The sequence below is a fragment of the Poecilia latipinna genome, unplaced genomic scaffold (assembly GCF_001443285.1).
Source record: "Poecilia latipinna isolate Pla-1442-1.1 unplaced genomic scaffold, P_latipinna-1.0 Scaffold1977, whole genome shotgun sequence".
Lineage (NCBI taxonomy): Eukaryota > Metazoa > Chordata > Actinopteri > Cyprinodontiformes > Poeciliidae > Poecilia > Poecilia latipinna.
In genome coordinates, this window is record NW_015114593.1 from 1 (window position 1) to 16,507 (window position 16,507).

The window sequence follows — 16,507 nt, forward strand, 5'->3', positions numbered from 1 at the left end:
TTTGTAGTGTTAAAGTTCGCACGTGCAGCTGGATATCATTGGATAATTTGTTTCGCACGTCCCGGAAGACATAGCTGCTGAGATGACGTAATTTGACCGTGTGGTGGCGCCATCTTTTTACCGGAACTACTTGCTTATTGAGGTCCGCCTGAAATGACCGAAACATTATGTGTAAGTGTTTACTGTTATTATTTTCACAAGCAGCGACTATGATATTTATTCACACGTACCCTTCCAACTTGCAACTAAAAACTTTATCTTAATAACTGGAAGAAAAAAAAAAGACGTTTCTGTTAATAAACGTTTAGAAACTGTGGTAGGCATTTTAAAACTGACATTCAAACACTCTCCATCAAATGTAACTACTGTCGAGAAGACAGCTGAGCTGACACGCATATTTCCCTGACTTTATAAAATAAAAACATAGGACAACTTTAAACTCTTCTGTTTTAATGAGGACAAAACCAACGTAGAGATTTTTGAACTCAGTTCCAGCAGCAGCGCCTTTCATGTGATCCGGTGTAGCTTTAAACCTTACCGGGTGACAATTTGGAATTACAGAAACAGATAAGCTCAGAGGTGCCTCTGTTGAAAGGCTGTTGTCCATGGTAGCTTATTTTTTATTCCTTCTGTGCCTTTGAAGGGTGAACACACACTTTGATCATATGTCTGTTGGATGGATGTAAAGCTGTGTGTGTTGGAGTTAGCCAGGTTGCCCTCTAATGGCTGCAGTTGGTCCTGAATGCCACATGAAGTCAAAAAAAAAAAAAAAAAGCTCCCTGTCTTTCTTTGAGTTCAGTTTATGTCTCATTTTAGGACTTTTTTAACTGACCTAAAGGTAACTCCAGGGTTTAATTCCTTTGTATCCTTGTGACCTTGGTCAGTCAGATCTCATAATTGCTCGCTGATGCTGTATTTGGGGTGAATTTCATTTCACACCTTTGTTTCTAATTCTAAGACCACAGCACCGTTTCTAAGAGGCTGGGTGTACCAAGTATTTCTGTGGGGGATGACCGGGATAGACCATAGACATAGTTAATCAGGATGAACCGTAGCATAGAGCTATTTTTCAGTTTCCATTTCTTTTAAATCTATTTTACCTTCACAGCAATGCTAGAACATGGGGGAGGATTTGATATCTATCCATGTAGATTTTGCTATAATTTGTCATTTTTTATGTAAAAAATATAACAAACAAAAAAGCAGGAAATCAGAAAAATTCAGTTGAAATATGTTAAAAACACAAAAAAATAACTACTTTGATATATACCGATGTGTGATTCCTGTGGGAAGAAAACATTCTCAAATTTTGGCATACTTACTTCACTTGCAGTCTGACTAACTTATACCTCAAGTGTTAGAAGATTTCTGTGACTGAAGTCTGGGATTTCACCCATTTTGTAAGCACAAAGTATACATTGTTTTCACTGGGCTGCATTTGATATATTCTTTTCTTCCATAGCAAGCAAACATAAAAAAATATGTGACCTGATTATGCAGGCATATCAGGTCACATATTTTGCGCTGTAGGAGTCAGTGAGAATAATCGTGTGTCCGTTTTCTGAGGATGGTCTCATTTCTCAGGAGGATGAGTACCGTAAAAGAAGGGATGACCCTAGAAAATGAGATCCAGTCTGGTCCATAGAGTGGGATTCATAGCACTGCAGGCGAACCACATTCCCTCACGTCATCATGCAAGGCTTGAGAAGTAACTTTAATTCCACTGAAGTCTAATTTTGAGTGTACTGGCCCTTTAACAAGGCTCTGGGATGTAAAGCTAAACATTGTGAGGCGGCAGTAGACAACTGGAACGAATCGCAGGCGGTAAAACTGTTCAGCTGTTCGCACACACGACAAAAAAAAATATGACACAATTTAAACATAAACTTTATTATATTGTTGCAGTAGCATAAATATCTAATATTTATTTGTCGTCAATAAAACAAGAGAAAACTTATTAATCAATAGGCCATGTTGTCCAAAGTAAGAACATTTTTATGTCTTCGGTTGCAGCTGCTGCTCTGTGCGTCAACAAAACATGTACTTTATGTATGTTTTGGTATTAACTGATGAAAGCTCTGTGATTCTTTCTGTAGGCCGTCTGTTTTTTGTTTTTTTTTTTTTGTATAATTTTACTTTGAAAGTCCCACCGGAAGTTTTCCGAGTATCAGCGGGAGCTTAGTGACTGTGCGCTCTGCTCCGGGACCGCGCGCCGCTTTGTGATGAGGCTGTAGTTCAGTCAGTCCTTGCAGCGGAGCCGAGCACAGAGGAGCGGGATGGAGCTGTGTGTCTAACCGGGGCTCTCCTTCTTCTCTCCGCCATGACTTTATCTCCCCTCCTAGCTGTTTGTTTCACAGCGGAGGAATTTCCCCCTCAGTATTTCTCCTAAATAACGGGTCGCGGAGGAGGTTTGCTGCCGCTTCTCCTCTCATCACCTGCGCCTTTCTTTATTTTTGTGCGGACCATCCCGGAGCGGACCGAGACGGAGACTTTAGTCTGGGAGAAAAGTTACCCGTGTGGGATGTTTGAACTTCGGCTTTCGCTCTGCAGCGTCTAGGATGCTGCCTGGGGAGTTTGATGCTGCTGGTTGCGCAGATTTCTCCCCATAGATTGGAGATCGTTTGGACTCCTTTTGGATATAGGGTCGCTGCTGCTGAACAGCCACACTGTACATCCCACAGTGTGCATGCTCTGAGGACTGTCAGCAGCCTGGTCGACCTATGAAGAATCTCAGCACATGATGGAGAGCAGCCTGCTTTTGGTTCCTGTACTGATTTTTTTTGCTCTGGAAACTTTGGCGTCTGGTAAGCTGGAGCCGAGTCTCTATTCTGTGCCTCGCACAAAATATTTCACACCCGTTAAACTTTTTGTTTTATGGCATTGTCACCTTTGAAAAATACAAACTTAAATAGAAAGTGCACTGACTGTCACATGTGGCTCCTTGTTCAGAGGTCCTGCAGCTTTGGATACAATTGCACTTGATTTATTTATTTATTTATTTTTAGAGGTATTGGATTAAAGGGAGTTGAATATAAATATGTGCCACACTTTTCAGATCTTTATTTGTAAAAAGGTGAAAAGCAGACAAATGTTAGTCAGTGGGTCAGTTAGCAACCACTTGCGTTTATGTCAGCAGCTATAATCCTTCTTGGTGATGTCATTTAAAGACCACTTAAACCGGCAGACGTCAGAGCGGCCCAAATGCAGCTTTACCCCGTGTCCTGCCCAGGGGACGCTGGCTTCACACCAACATCTGCTCCCCACAGAAATACACATTTATCACTATTATCAGGCCCATTAGGTGAAGAGATTGGCCTAGCATGGCTACAATGCAGCATTGAGACTAAAACGTTTAATCCAGCCCTGATGGCCAGTGTGGCAACATTAGGATTGTCGATGGTTTAACGGTTTGATTTGATTGTGGAGCAAGTTTGGAGAGTTGGATCCTGACTGTCTTGGCCTGGGCCTGAGTGAATCCCTTGTGGCATGACTCCAATAGAGAGTATTGATTCATGTTGTTTAATGGGTCTTTTTTTATGACCATCATTAAAAACAGGCATACATTAATTTTAATTTCAGCTTTTAGGAGTGCAAGCTTCTATTGTCTGTTTACTAGAGCGTGAAAACCTTATGATGATGGTGATGATGATGCTTTAACCCTCATCGGCCTACATGATGGGTTTTATGGCCTAAACTAATTGTACCTGTGTCATTGTCCTTATTTTGTTATAAAAAAAAAACATTAGAACTAGAATTAGATTAGTTTTGTTTGGCTAATCTGACATGTTTAGTATTTTTTTTAACATGGATTAGATCTGAATGTAAAACTGTTTAGGGAAAGATTACGCTGCCGTTTTCATCCAATGCACAACATTGGATGAAAGTTTCTTCCCCATTTAATAATGTTTCATGGCGACATTCTACCAATTGAACTTGGCCCCTGATCAGTATTTATACAACATACAACAGCAGGATTTTTCTAAAACAAGAAGTGGTTCACATAAGAATAAAATATACAATCTTGTAGGCAGCAAAAAGCTAACATAATATTTATTTTTTTTCATATTTGACCTCTCTGTGGCTTATTTAAACCGACTGGTTTCTGCCTAAATTAGAATATTACTGAAATGTTCATTTATTTCAGGAATTTTGGATGTAAGACACATTATACAGTTTAATTACACACAGATGGATATTTAAAAGCATTTATTTATGTTAATTATGAGAATTTTCCACTTACAGGTAATAAAAACAAGGCATTTAAGTTAGAATGTTACATCAGACCAATTAAAAAAACCCACATTTTTAAAATAGAAATGTGGAGTTAATGACAAGACCTTATTACCTGCATAAAAGGTTATTTTCAGAAGGTACTTTTAATCTGACAAAGAAATTGGGACGTATGTTCTAAAATACAGTTTTCTGACTGATCACCAAAACTGTTGCAATAACCAATTAATCAATTAATCGCATGATAAATTAAAACAAACTCAATAGTTTCCATATGCATGATTTATTGTCATCATTATTGGTCAGCAGGAATGTAAAACTCTCTTTGCTAGTCCAGCAGCTTCCAGTTTCTAATTGCCCTGAGCCTCGGCGGTTCCTGGGAGGTTCCTGAGCGTTTTTACTAGGGTCCTTTAATCTGATGCTGATCGTGTGAGGGACACTTCTGATTAGCTTGTGCTTATGTGCAGCTGTTTGGGCTGATCCCTAAATTTCCCTCAGGTATGAGTGTGTGTGTGTGGATCATTGTTTGTCCTGTGTGCGCCCCACCCCCAGCACCTGCATGGATAAGTGGGAATAGATAGTGACTATAGATAGGGGCATAGATCGCTGGATAGTTGGATGGGCTTTAAAAGACATTGTGATTATAGGTAAATCCCCTGAGTACTGCTTATACAAGAGGTGAGAAATTGCATACAAATCTTCATCAAGCCAGAGGTGAACAATTTGGCATGACAACAGAAGGGTCACGGTAGACACTGGTATTTCATATCAGTTGATATTGATAATTATTTGGTTAGTTTTTAGTTTTAAATATCCAAAATACTTGAAAGCTAGTGACTAGTACTTTCCTCTCTCACCCACAATTCTTTGACCGTGTCCAGCGGAGGTTCGCTTTGAGTCCGCACTGAGTATGCGAAACCTCCAAGGTGTGAAGGACACCAAAATACGTTAAAGGCAACATAAAACTGCTACTGTGTTTATTACTTAACAAGTTGTTGCTAAGAAGTTGGTACCACCAACCTTTCCTTATCTTGCCTGGAGGAAGTTGAGCGGCTATAGGCGTCGTACGGTACTTGCGTGAAACGATCGACACAACAACAGAGGCAGAATCGAATTTGCAACCCACTGATTTAGTGACGTCCTCCGACCTCTGTCGCCAACATGGTCCCTCATTGACCATGAGTCTGTCGCGATAGATACCATTATCGTTTTTACTACCCAGCCCTAATCCATGCCCATAAAACGTGTATATAAACTTCGGACAGGGCTGAACGTGTTCATCAGAACATGGTCGACTATGATGCTGCATAAAAGAGACGTGACAGAGCTAGTGACGATGCATTCTCATCTGGCGGTGCTCCACTGCTGAGGCTTCCCTTTACAAGGCTGTAAACACAGGCAGTGAAACCAGAGCAGATGAACTCAGCATCTGTGAAAAAGCTCCTCCAGTGACTTCACAATGCTCCTCAGGGACTACAAAGGCTGGAGTAAAGCTCCTCAGGTTCACCTTCACAACGTTAACGCTGCCTTCAAAAACAAGTGCATACTCCTTTTTACCGACGAGCTTTCTTAAGATGCTAACATCTGTACTTTTTAAAGCGTCTTACTCACATGTGCTTAAACAGGCTTCTGGAATGAACAGAATTTCCCTGGGATAAAACCTTAAGAGTCGGCCTTCCTGCTCATCTTCTGCTTCCTGTTGATATCTGATGGAGCTGTTCCTGTGGGGGGCAGAGTCGCATTTCAGTCTTCTGCTCATTAGACTGTTTGGTCAGTAAGGTGACACTGCTGTCTGCCTGTCATCTCTGTCTCCATCAGTCAACACAGCACTCTCCATCCCCGCTGACCATCAAGGGACCATGTGTTTGCCAGGCACTTCAGGGAAGGGACTTCCTGGCTGGGGTTTTGCAACAACCCCCTTGTTGTCTCGTGTGCGTCCGCAAACAGAGCAGCAACCAGATCAAACAGGCTGCACCAAGCCATGGCACCCACGCTGTAATTACGGTTTTGATTCTGCAACCCCCTTTCCTTTAGGGACGGAAGTGCTGTGGGGCGGAATGTGGCCGAAACCGCACAGCTACCGAGTTCACTTTCAGACTTCTTTCTTCACTACTGCTGGTCAGGAATTTGGATATGAATCAGTTCAGTCAGAAAGTGAAAACCCAGGTTGTTCCCTACTGCAGCTAAAATAATGTGGCATATTAATTTAAATGGTTACAGCAACTTTAAGCATAACATTCATTTTACCTTTTATTTCAGCACTTCAGAGCTGCAGTAGGTAACATTTATTAAAACAAATATTTCTTTACATATTTGTTGAAATTGTATCTATGTCATGTGTGTCTGTGGTACAAGACAGATAATCAGAGGAAAAAAATCGAGCACCTGTGCCTTTTCCCAGTGCCAAGTAGAGCCGAGAGGCGGGTCTTATCGCTCTCTATCACAATTTTTTGTGGCTTTGCTCATCCTTCCTCCTGTTTTCCTGCTTTCTCTTTGCTGCGCTGTAGCTAGCAGAGCCTGTTGTGAATGCTCAGGCTGGTTAGTACGGCCACCGATGACAGAAGATAAACGTTTTTTCTGGAACGATAAGTTGCTTCTCTCTCATTTGGAGCGAGTACACGAGGATGATTGACAGCGCTGAGACCCTCCTACTGGCTGTGATTGGTTGTTTTTAGCGGTGCACTTCTTGAGACGGCAACAGAAGCTCGTGGAGGAGGCGGAGGAGCTGCGTCTTTTCACTGATTGTCTGACTCATTATACTGTCACTACATAGTGACAGTTTTAACAAATATGTAAAAAACATATTCTTTATAAAAGTCACATGCTGTAGCTTTAATAGTAGTTTTGAGGTGGTTGTTTTGCGAAATACTACACATTTTTTCAGTTTTTGTTTTTCATAAAAAAAGCAGATTAATTAATCAGGTGTCCAGCCTGCAGTCAGCTGTTTAACAGATGTGCTGTTTGGTGGAGTTTGCTCCGTGTATCTTTAAAAAAAGCAATACTTATTTACCACTTTATTTTGCGATCGGAATATCTTCGAAAGAGGTGCCTGTCTTTCTGATAAGCAAGGGAAAATTGTAGTCTCCATGCAGAATAAACATCTACTAAATAGAGAAGCAACGATCCTGATGATCCATAAAGCTCATTATGTAGTGGCTGCTGTTCGAATTCATTCGAATTCAGTCACATTCTCTCCAGTTTGATTCTGTTCATAACACGACAATGTAGTAACTGCTGCCTTTCAATTGGCACATTAATGATGTCTGTTTGTCGGAGAGAAAACAGAGACATAGGAGGAACCGCTGTAGTGGTCCTGGAGAACAAACGCTGAGCGTAACGCCCGCCTCCCCCACCTGCCTGCCCATCTGTTCTTCACAGATCAATTAGTCTGTCAATAGCTGCGCTACATCCACAGGAGTAACCGCAGAGTATTCAAGGAAAAAAAATTAATTAGTGCTTTCTTACAAGTCCAAGCAAAGACGTAAACATCCATTTCCTGTCATCACAGCATCAGCCTTTGATGCTTAGCTCTATATGTCTCCAGTCACAGAAAGTGTGCTAAATTTAGAAATCCGAAATAAGGTAAAAACACTGGGGTTAGATACGCTGAGACATGTCGCTGAGATGCCTGTCACTGAACAGCCAACTGGTTACGTAGACCTCTAAAAATAGCATTTCCAGGTTCCAACGTTCCAAATATCCATTACGCAACGGTCTGACAATCTTTATGATGCAACCAGGGCACATTTTTGGAGTTTTCGATTGAAAGAATAATAAAAAAAAAAAGAAACAATGTTGGCTACGATCTGTCGCTCTCTGTAAACCTATGGTTGCTCTTCTCCTCTGATATTAATGCTCACTGCAACGCAGAGGAGCACATTAAACACACGATGGGGTGCTAGAGTCTGCACGGCTGGGCACTGATCAAAAGTCACCATAATGAGCTGGAACTCCTTTTAACAGTGGCTGCTGACAGCACAAGTCAGCTCTCCCTTCTCCTCTAAGGTCTAAAGGGCAAATGCCTGAGGGGGGTGGTGGAGGCTGACACAGTCCCTCCTGAGCCTCCCTCCTCAGGCTACAGACAGATGGATGGCCCCCACCATTATCTTTCTATTGCGGCTCATTTTATGAAATAGACATGGAGTACAGCAAACCACCAGTGACTGCCATCCCACTGCAGCAGGAGGCAGCTTAGCATAGTCCTGTGCTTTTCTGTCCTTCATTGTAGCAAGAAATGAACATTCTGAGAAGTCACATTGTCTATATATATATATATCAATCATAACAGGACTTATTAATTTAATTAAATTAATAAAGACACAGACCCTCTTTAGTCTCATCACAAAAAAGAACTATTATCTAGTACATGGCAAATACTGTCTACTCGTAAAGTCAGATTTATTTTCACAATCATGTACATGGGTGCATATTTTCAGTATTAACTGCATCAATCCGATGCACTTGCTTTTTTAGTCTGTCATTCAGTGGACTTTTTTTTTCACACCTCCCCTAATATGTGTCACCTGCGCCTACAATACAATAAACAAACCTTTGACATTTAAACAACACTTCCAGTATACTGTTTGACTAATTTGTATCATTCTCATTTCAAGATAAAGCCTTTGTTTTAATTTATTTTTCATTTTCCCTATTAGTTTGGTGCTAATTAACCAAACATGATAATAAATATTTTTGGCATAATAAGCAGTTATGGTGGAGATGAAGAGATTCTGTGTTTGAACACACACTCAGTGTATCTGACTTGAATTTCTACAGGGACACTAAATATGCCTCTGATCACTTTCTATTCAGTTAATTCAAAAATACTTCATTTTATTTGCTGCATTCATGACATGCTAACAACTTAATATCCAGGCAAGTTGGCTAACATTCCTAATCCATCTGATTTGATGTTGACACTCTTGTAAACTAGGCAGAGATATTGGAGTAGGGGATTTGATCCTTGCCAATAATGATGGATGGAAGAGATGGTTTGAGCTTCCTCCTCCTCTCTCTGCTCTCTGTCCTGCTCTGCACAAAGTCTCCTTTCAACTCCTCTCGGATTTGGGTCCGAAGTTCAGGTAGTGAGCATTAAATATGCTAATCAGCAACTCCTACTAGCAAAAACATCCCCGCCTTGTTGCCGTAGTTACACATCATGAAGCTGTTTGGAAGTAAAAGAGTTTTGGATGCAACTTCTCAGCATCCAAAACCAGAGGGAATAGTTGTCAGAGAGAGATCCGCCTTGACCAAAAGATATATGACGAGAAGTCTTCAAATGGAACAAATTTGAATTAACGTAGCAGAGCTGCTCCAATAAGCTGCCACCATGAATTCTGGAGTTCATTACTTTACATTACTTTCTACTAGTTCTGCTTCTTGACAGCACATTAAAAACCATGATTTATAGCCCAAACCTGTCTTATTAGAAAGTTTCTGCCTAAACCAAGTTGGTTTTATTTCTGATCTAAAGTCATTCAGGGGTAAAAAAAATATATATATCTTTTCTTAATTAACAAGGTCCACACTAGTGTGGACCTTGTTAATTAAGTTGTGTCACTTTTTCAAATGTCAGAGGTGATGTTGCATCATGTGGGAGAGCTGCTAATAGTACACACCTCTGCAGTTGAACTGGATTTTTACTAGCCTTGTAGAACAACAAAATTAGCACAGAGTTGGCATTTTACATTTTTATAATGTCTGCAGGTGAAATTAGCAATAATAGTAACAGTCTTTGTGTGTAGCCTGTTCAGGTTGTACTCACTTAACTTAACAGACATTTAAAATTGGGTGCTGACACTTCCTGATCCAGCATGTTTAATGACAGACAGAATTGGACTCTTCTCCAAAGGAAAAAACAGAACAATTTCACTGTAATACTTCATCTTGTTTTCTATCCCTTTATTGCAGCCTTCTGAATAAAAAGTCTAAATACCGCTTCCTTTGTAGAGACTTCGTACAGCTTCTGTTCTTCCTCCTGACATTTTAAAAATGACTAGGTTTAGAGTCTTCTTCACCCCGGTAACAACTTCCACACCAAACACCATTGTTGTCAGAGTTATGCGGTTGTGCTTCGTTAGGAGTGTTCACTGATCAGTTTTTTTTTTTTTTTTTTTTTTACGAATTATCAGCTCAGTTCTCATTGCATCTCTAGCACAGAGTTTGCCCAGGTATTGATTTGTTTGTCAAAACCTTGTCTGGCCTGGTAAGGTTAAAATGGGATTGTCTGAACTGTGACTGAACAAAGGCAGCTCCTCCCTGGACACGTCTCCTTTATCTAACCGAGACCTAAAGCTCTTTGTAAAACTCTTTAAATGTCACCCTTAAAATGCTTACAAGCAAGTCAGTGGGTCCATGAGGACACAAGGTGTCATTGTGACAGCTAAGGGGTTTTAATATGCATTTCGAAAGTTTTAGAAGAACTTTTTGTCAAACTCTCTCAACAGTATGAGGCAATGAATGAGGCAACGTGGGAAATCACTTCAAATCTGTTGGAAACGACATGAAAACAGCTCTATAGAACTATATAATTCATGTCAGTGGAGAGGTAATATACCTCGATGTGGCAGGTGCCAGGTGTTTTGCCAGATGGGTTCTCACCCAGGTGTTATTGTACAGTATAAACACAATTAAAAGTCATTACCATCTTTCAAATAGAAAAGACTTCACGGCTTCTGCAGCTATTTATGCTTCATATGTTTTCTGAATGCTGCTTCTTTATGCAAATCGGATCAAGTTGCAAGATGCTTGATACGTGACAAAAGAAACATTCTGTTTTGCATTGTTTTACCAGTTGTGTTCAGGAATTATTCATCAGTACTTATCAGTGTTAAGCTGTGACCTTATTGGGGGCTGGTCTCGTTGGAGGGACAGGACGCCAACTTTCAAAATGATAGGAGAGAGCTGCCGAACACCTTAATCAACTAGGATGTTGTTATTTTAGAAACCGGTATAAAGCAGCTATAAGACTTGTCATGTACTATTGCAACATAGCCTAGACTTTGAAGATGTTTAAATGCCTGCCTTCAAACATTGCAGAACATTTTTGTAGCATTAAGTTGACACTTTAGATGTGGCGAAAATGTCACACAAAACTTTTAGTTTTACTGATTCGATCACAGAATGTTATTTCACAGTAAGTGAAAATCTCGCTACATTTAGTGCTCTTCACAATTCCAAGACTTTGACTGTTTACATCTGGATAAAACTTTGAGGTTTAACACATGGTACTTTACATAGTTTTTTTTTTTTTTTCTGTGTAAGTCATTAGCAATATTTCTACTAAGGGTGCATTGATTAATTAATCGATTGATAAATCAGCCCTGACTTCCTTAATTTTGGGAGATTGCTGATTAGCTGACACCTATAAGAGAGACCGATCTTTTTCTCTGAATTTACCTCCTTCACAAAGATCTGAAATCAGCTCCTGTCCAATTTTCCTCTGCCGTGAGGGAGGACTGACAGACCAACCGGCCAGGTCACATCTGCAAATACATGATTAATGATAGTCCCTCCACTGTTGCCAACTTTACAATTTTGTGTCTGTTTATTTTTCACACAAGAAAATTGATATGAACCAAAATCGGAATCGACAGGCCAGGCTTTTGAAAACATGGAAATTAAACAGAAAACTGCCAACTTTCATATGTGCAAACTACTACTTCCTTTTTGGAAGTATGTACGTACTCTTAAAGATAAGTATGTAACATGTAAAGGCCCAGACTCCTCTCACATAGTAATGTTAACCAAAAGATCCTTCCAGTCAGGCGAATCTTCAAGCTTCCCAGGCTTCCTGCGCTGCCAGTCCCACAGGAGCCCACTGTGAAGCTGTGAGAAAACTGCAAACTCGTGGGTCGAGCTGCTGCCGTTACCATGACTGTGTCAGTAGGTGGGGAATATTTGTGTTAGTCTGACACTTAGGAGCTCGGAGTGAGATCAAGCCAGCTGATAATGGAGCGCTCTCAGGCCCGGTACATCAGGGTGATTCTTCAGCCGACGGGTTTTGACAGCAGCTGTCTATGACTGACTCCAGAGCTGACAGGGACAGCTCCTTATGTGAAAAGGGATTGTTACTAGTACAGCTGTTATTGTGTTATCCTGTTGATGTACAAGCAGTGACTGGAGGGTTAGCAGGCACTTGAGACGCCGCGTTTTCCCGTGTTCTTTGTGGCGTCTCAGCTTGATGATTGATTGTTGATTAGATAATTACAGCAGCCGTACTCATTCATATTGCGTTAATTGTATTTGCTGATGCAAAAAAAAAAAAAAGACGTCCTTTTCACATCAGTTCATCTACTTTATCAATAGCTTGCATGTTTGAATTACAGCTCCTGGAGTTGTCCTGGACACTTTTTGATAATTCGATACATGTAATTTACATTCTAAGTGGAAAATTAGCATTTTTAAATAGCTCTTCATACTTGAATCAAGCTCACTAGCGTCTTTCAAAGCAGTTCCACATGAAATGATATGATTTAGGCCCCCTCGCCTATTATGCCACATTGTCATCTGGCTGAAATGTTTTCAGTCAAAAATTAAGCTGGCATTGATCGATGTCAAGCCTTTTGCTGGAAATAAACGCCAGAACACAATATTTGTTGACTTCAAATACACACATGGTGATTGATGGTGAAAAGTTACCCATTTCCTGTGTTTTATGAAAGAGAAATAGCTGTTTTAGTTCTTAATTGTTGACTGCATGGTGACTTTTGTGACTTTGTATTTTGTGTTTGTATGATGCAAATCACTTTGAGCTACCTTGCTGCTGAGAGGTGGTGTACAAATAAACTTGATTGACTTGATTGATTGATAAATAAATAAAAGGAAGAAAATATGGCATACATGCTTTAAAGAGTTCCATGAGTAGTTGTGTCAATATACTTTATTTGTGAAATATATGCTTAAGATATAAAAATAACAGTACGAGAATACTGTTGGCTATTTAGTTTTCTAAATGAAATTAAAACATTGTCACACCGACCTCACCACGTTGTTTGTGCTGCAGTTCCTTCTGGGTAATCACCTGCGCGAGGTGCTAAGGTCTCTCTCGAGCAAGAACAGTAATTTCTGCGCAATAAGAAATGTTCAGCCTTTTCAGTTTGAACTAGAGCACGTTGAAATAGATGTAGAAATGACAAGAGGAAATAAAATGGAGGGTGAAAAGGAAAGAGACGGCTAAAAATGCTTGTGCAGCTGCAGCTTAGAAATGCCAACCAGAAAGGAAAGTAGTTCTAGGAGCTCCAGTTTCTAACTTGATCAAACATTTTTCAGAAGTATGTTAGAATGGTGTGTTGATGTCAGTGTAAACATCCATTCATTATCAAGTTGTTTCCTACTAACAGTGTTGGCTCCTGCTAAAGGTGTTAGTTCTAGCTAGCTTTGTTAGCTCTCGCTAAAATAGAAAACATTCGATCACAAGCCAATCACAACACTTTGTTTAAACAAGTGTCTCCTGTATAGTGGTACATAAAAACGGTTTGTCCCAATCCAGACATTTAGTGGGCTGCCCTTGTCAGCCTCCATAACCTTGACTTTATCTGTTTTGCTCATAGACCCAAGTCCACTATTATCTATCAGCCCAGCATGCTGATATAATATGGTGACATCTGTGGGTGAAAAATATAACAAAGATATGACATTTTTTAAGGATTTCTGAGGTTTTATGTATCACAAACATTAACTTTTGGCTTAATATGTGATTACCAACATCCAGGCCAACATCTTCAACTCGTGGATCCCTTTAAGTCTTCGTTTAGACATCGCTATGCCTTGAGGCCTTGGTGTTTTAATCGTCCTATCAGTCCATCAGAATGGCATACCACAACATAGTAAAGCATCTAACTGGTTCGTGGAGGATAACTAGACACTTTGCCAGGACCTCTAATGACCCGACATTTGTTGGAGCAGTTTAAAATCCCTTTGCTACACTAAAGAGTTTTTGATTGTTCAAGTATAAAAGTAGTTTACAGAATCCGCTACGAAATCTACCCTCACCCCTCCTCAAAAAGAAACAAACAGAACAGCAGACTTATCAGCTCCCTTATGACCTTGTTTTACTAGAGTGGCACTATTTAGAGTAAAAACGGTCCATCTGCATGCACTGTCTGTTCCTATTAGACAAGCAGAGCAATCTGCTTTTGCCTGGTCCGCTTGACACAGCATCCAGCTGAACTTTGCTTCAGTTGCTCTGGCGGTGGGGTCGGCCATTTTGGAAGGCGTCGGAAGCGGAGGTGTTCGAACTCACGTTTGGATTCCCGCCTCTTTACGGAATAAAATGAATAATAGTCTCCTAGAGAGACGTGGTAAATACCCTTAGCTTTCCTTTCCACTGCGAGACTCGACTCATTTCGATGCTTCGCATCAACTCAATTAAGGAAGCGCCGGGGGTGCCTCGATGGGAATCCAACGTATTGTCATGCAAGTTGCTGTTGTGCCCACTTGGTCGCAGAGTGGGAGGGAGGGTAGGAGAAAGCTCTGTAGCCCACCTCACATGACTGTTGCACATTCAACTGTAAATGCAGATTTTGCAAATGCATTCCTGTGGATTCTGTGAAAATCAGTAGGAGAGGAGTAGGAGGAGGCGAGAGAGCAGTAGAACAACGCTCTGTGTAAAAGGGAAGCCATGGTGAAAAGAATGAGCATGGAATAGGAAGATTGTTGCAGTGCCTTTGACGATCCTCCCCCCTTCCTCCTCCTCTTCATCAAGAGCAGCTCTTCCTTTTACCCTCTTGCTGGAATCCAGTTTAAACGGCTGTGTCTGTAGCGTAAAGGACTGGATGTGTTAGGTACACCATGTGCGTGAGCTCAGCTTAGTCCTGGTTTTATTCACTTAGAGCGATGGGGAGTAGACATCAAATTGGAAGGCATGTTTCACCCCATCTGGACTCCATTTTGGTTTTGTTGTAGAGCAAAGCACTAATATTCTGATACCTAACCTGGATTATATTTATTAGACTACTTTAAGGATGGATGGATGGACAGATGGATGGATGGATGGTGGATAGATGAATGGATGGATGGGTGGTGACAAACGATCCTTCCTGGTGTAATTTGGAGTCAGAACAGCGTCTCAGTTGGTAAGCAGCTGTAATGGAGAGATACGGTGTTGGAAGCATTTCAGAGCTGCAGATGTGCAGAAAAAGCATTTAACAGTCTGTCACCCCAAACAAATAGCTTGTCAAGTGAAATTATGTTGAAGTGAACTTTTCACAGAGCTCTTTTCTCCGCTTTGTGTCTGTGCCACTTGATTCCCTCCTTCCTTTACCTAACAGCCTGGATTTATGCGGCTTTTTTCTTTTTGTTCGAGTCTTGTTTTGAGGATTCCTGTCAAGGTCCTTTTCGTCTGGCAGCGACATGACGAGCGTGTCTCAATCGCAAGCTGACCCCCCACTCATCTGACCTGTCACTCGATAACAGAGGATTATTTCTGAATAAAGTATTTTTGTGCCATAGTATGTGCCACGCATTTTCTCAGTGTGATGTTTGGCTATTTTGGGACATTTTAACGATCGTATTCGTTAGAGTCAGCTGGATCCAGGGACTGATAGCGACGCATAAACACTTTAAGCATCATTTGGTCGTCAGCGCTGTGACTTAATGAGCTTGTGGATTAAAAGTCGCTCAAAGATGAAAGGCCGCTACTGTAAATGGTGAAATAAGTTGGCTGGATGAGGACTGCATCTCAGCTGGACCGGTCCTCATTGCTGAAACATTTGTAACTCTGCTGAAAGAGAAAAATTCATGCAAACTCCTGCCACTGAAAGGACACTGCAGCGGGAGTCTGTCCTGCTCTCGGCTGCTTTGTTTCGAATTCTTCTCGCTCGTTTCTGAGCCAGACGTAAAAGTTCCCTGTCACCTTTTTAGATTTCTTTCTCCCCTTCACCTCATCTCAGCGGCTGCAAAAGACTTTGAAGTTGTTTGACAGTAATTTATTCTGTGTATGCATTCCTCCTGATGGTTCAATATAGTATAAATACAGAGTGCTGCTCTTTGTGATGAAGTCTTTTTGATGTTCAGTCTGTCAGTTCGGCCTCAGCAGGTAGGAGGGGCAGGTTGAGGCTGCAGAGCTGCTGAAGTGGAATTAACTGAAATAAACTGGACGCTTCTTTACTTTGATGGTAACATGGCTTTGTGAGCGCTGGCTTTTACTCTTTGCACCTTTTAAGGGTTTTAAAGCGAATAAGCCAACAGTGTCGGGGTTAAGCGTTTAAACTTTTTCTATATTTGGTCGGTTGAAAATCGAAAACCCTGATGAAATCTCGAGTTTGAGAATGGTTGA

General features: G+C 40.9%; 1 protein-coding gene across 3 annotated transcripts in view; it reads left to right on the top strand.

Moving 5' to 3' along the window:
- The first annotated feature begins 2,203 nt into the window (after positions 1-2,203).
- The window catches only part of LOC106935543 (roundabout homolog 3-like), a 97,889-nt gene continuing 83,585 nt past the window's right edge, over positions 2,204-16,507 (top strand). For all 3 annotated transcript variants that reach the window (XM_015016049.1, XM_015016050.1, XM_015016051.1), the window contains exon 1: positions 2,204-2,804. In XM_015016049.1, coding sequence (XP_014871535.1) covers positions 2,738-2,804 — 67 coding nt within the window. In that variant the 5' untranslated portion in view covers positions 2,204-2,737. The remainder of the gene's footprint in view (positions 2,805-16,507) is intronic.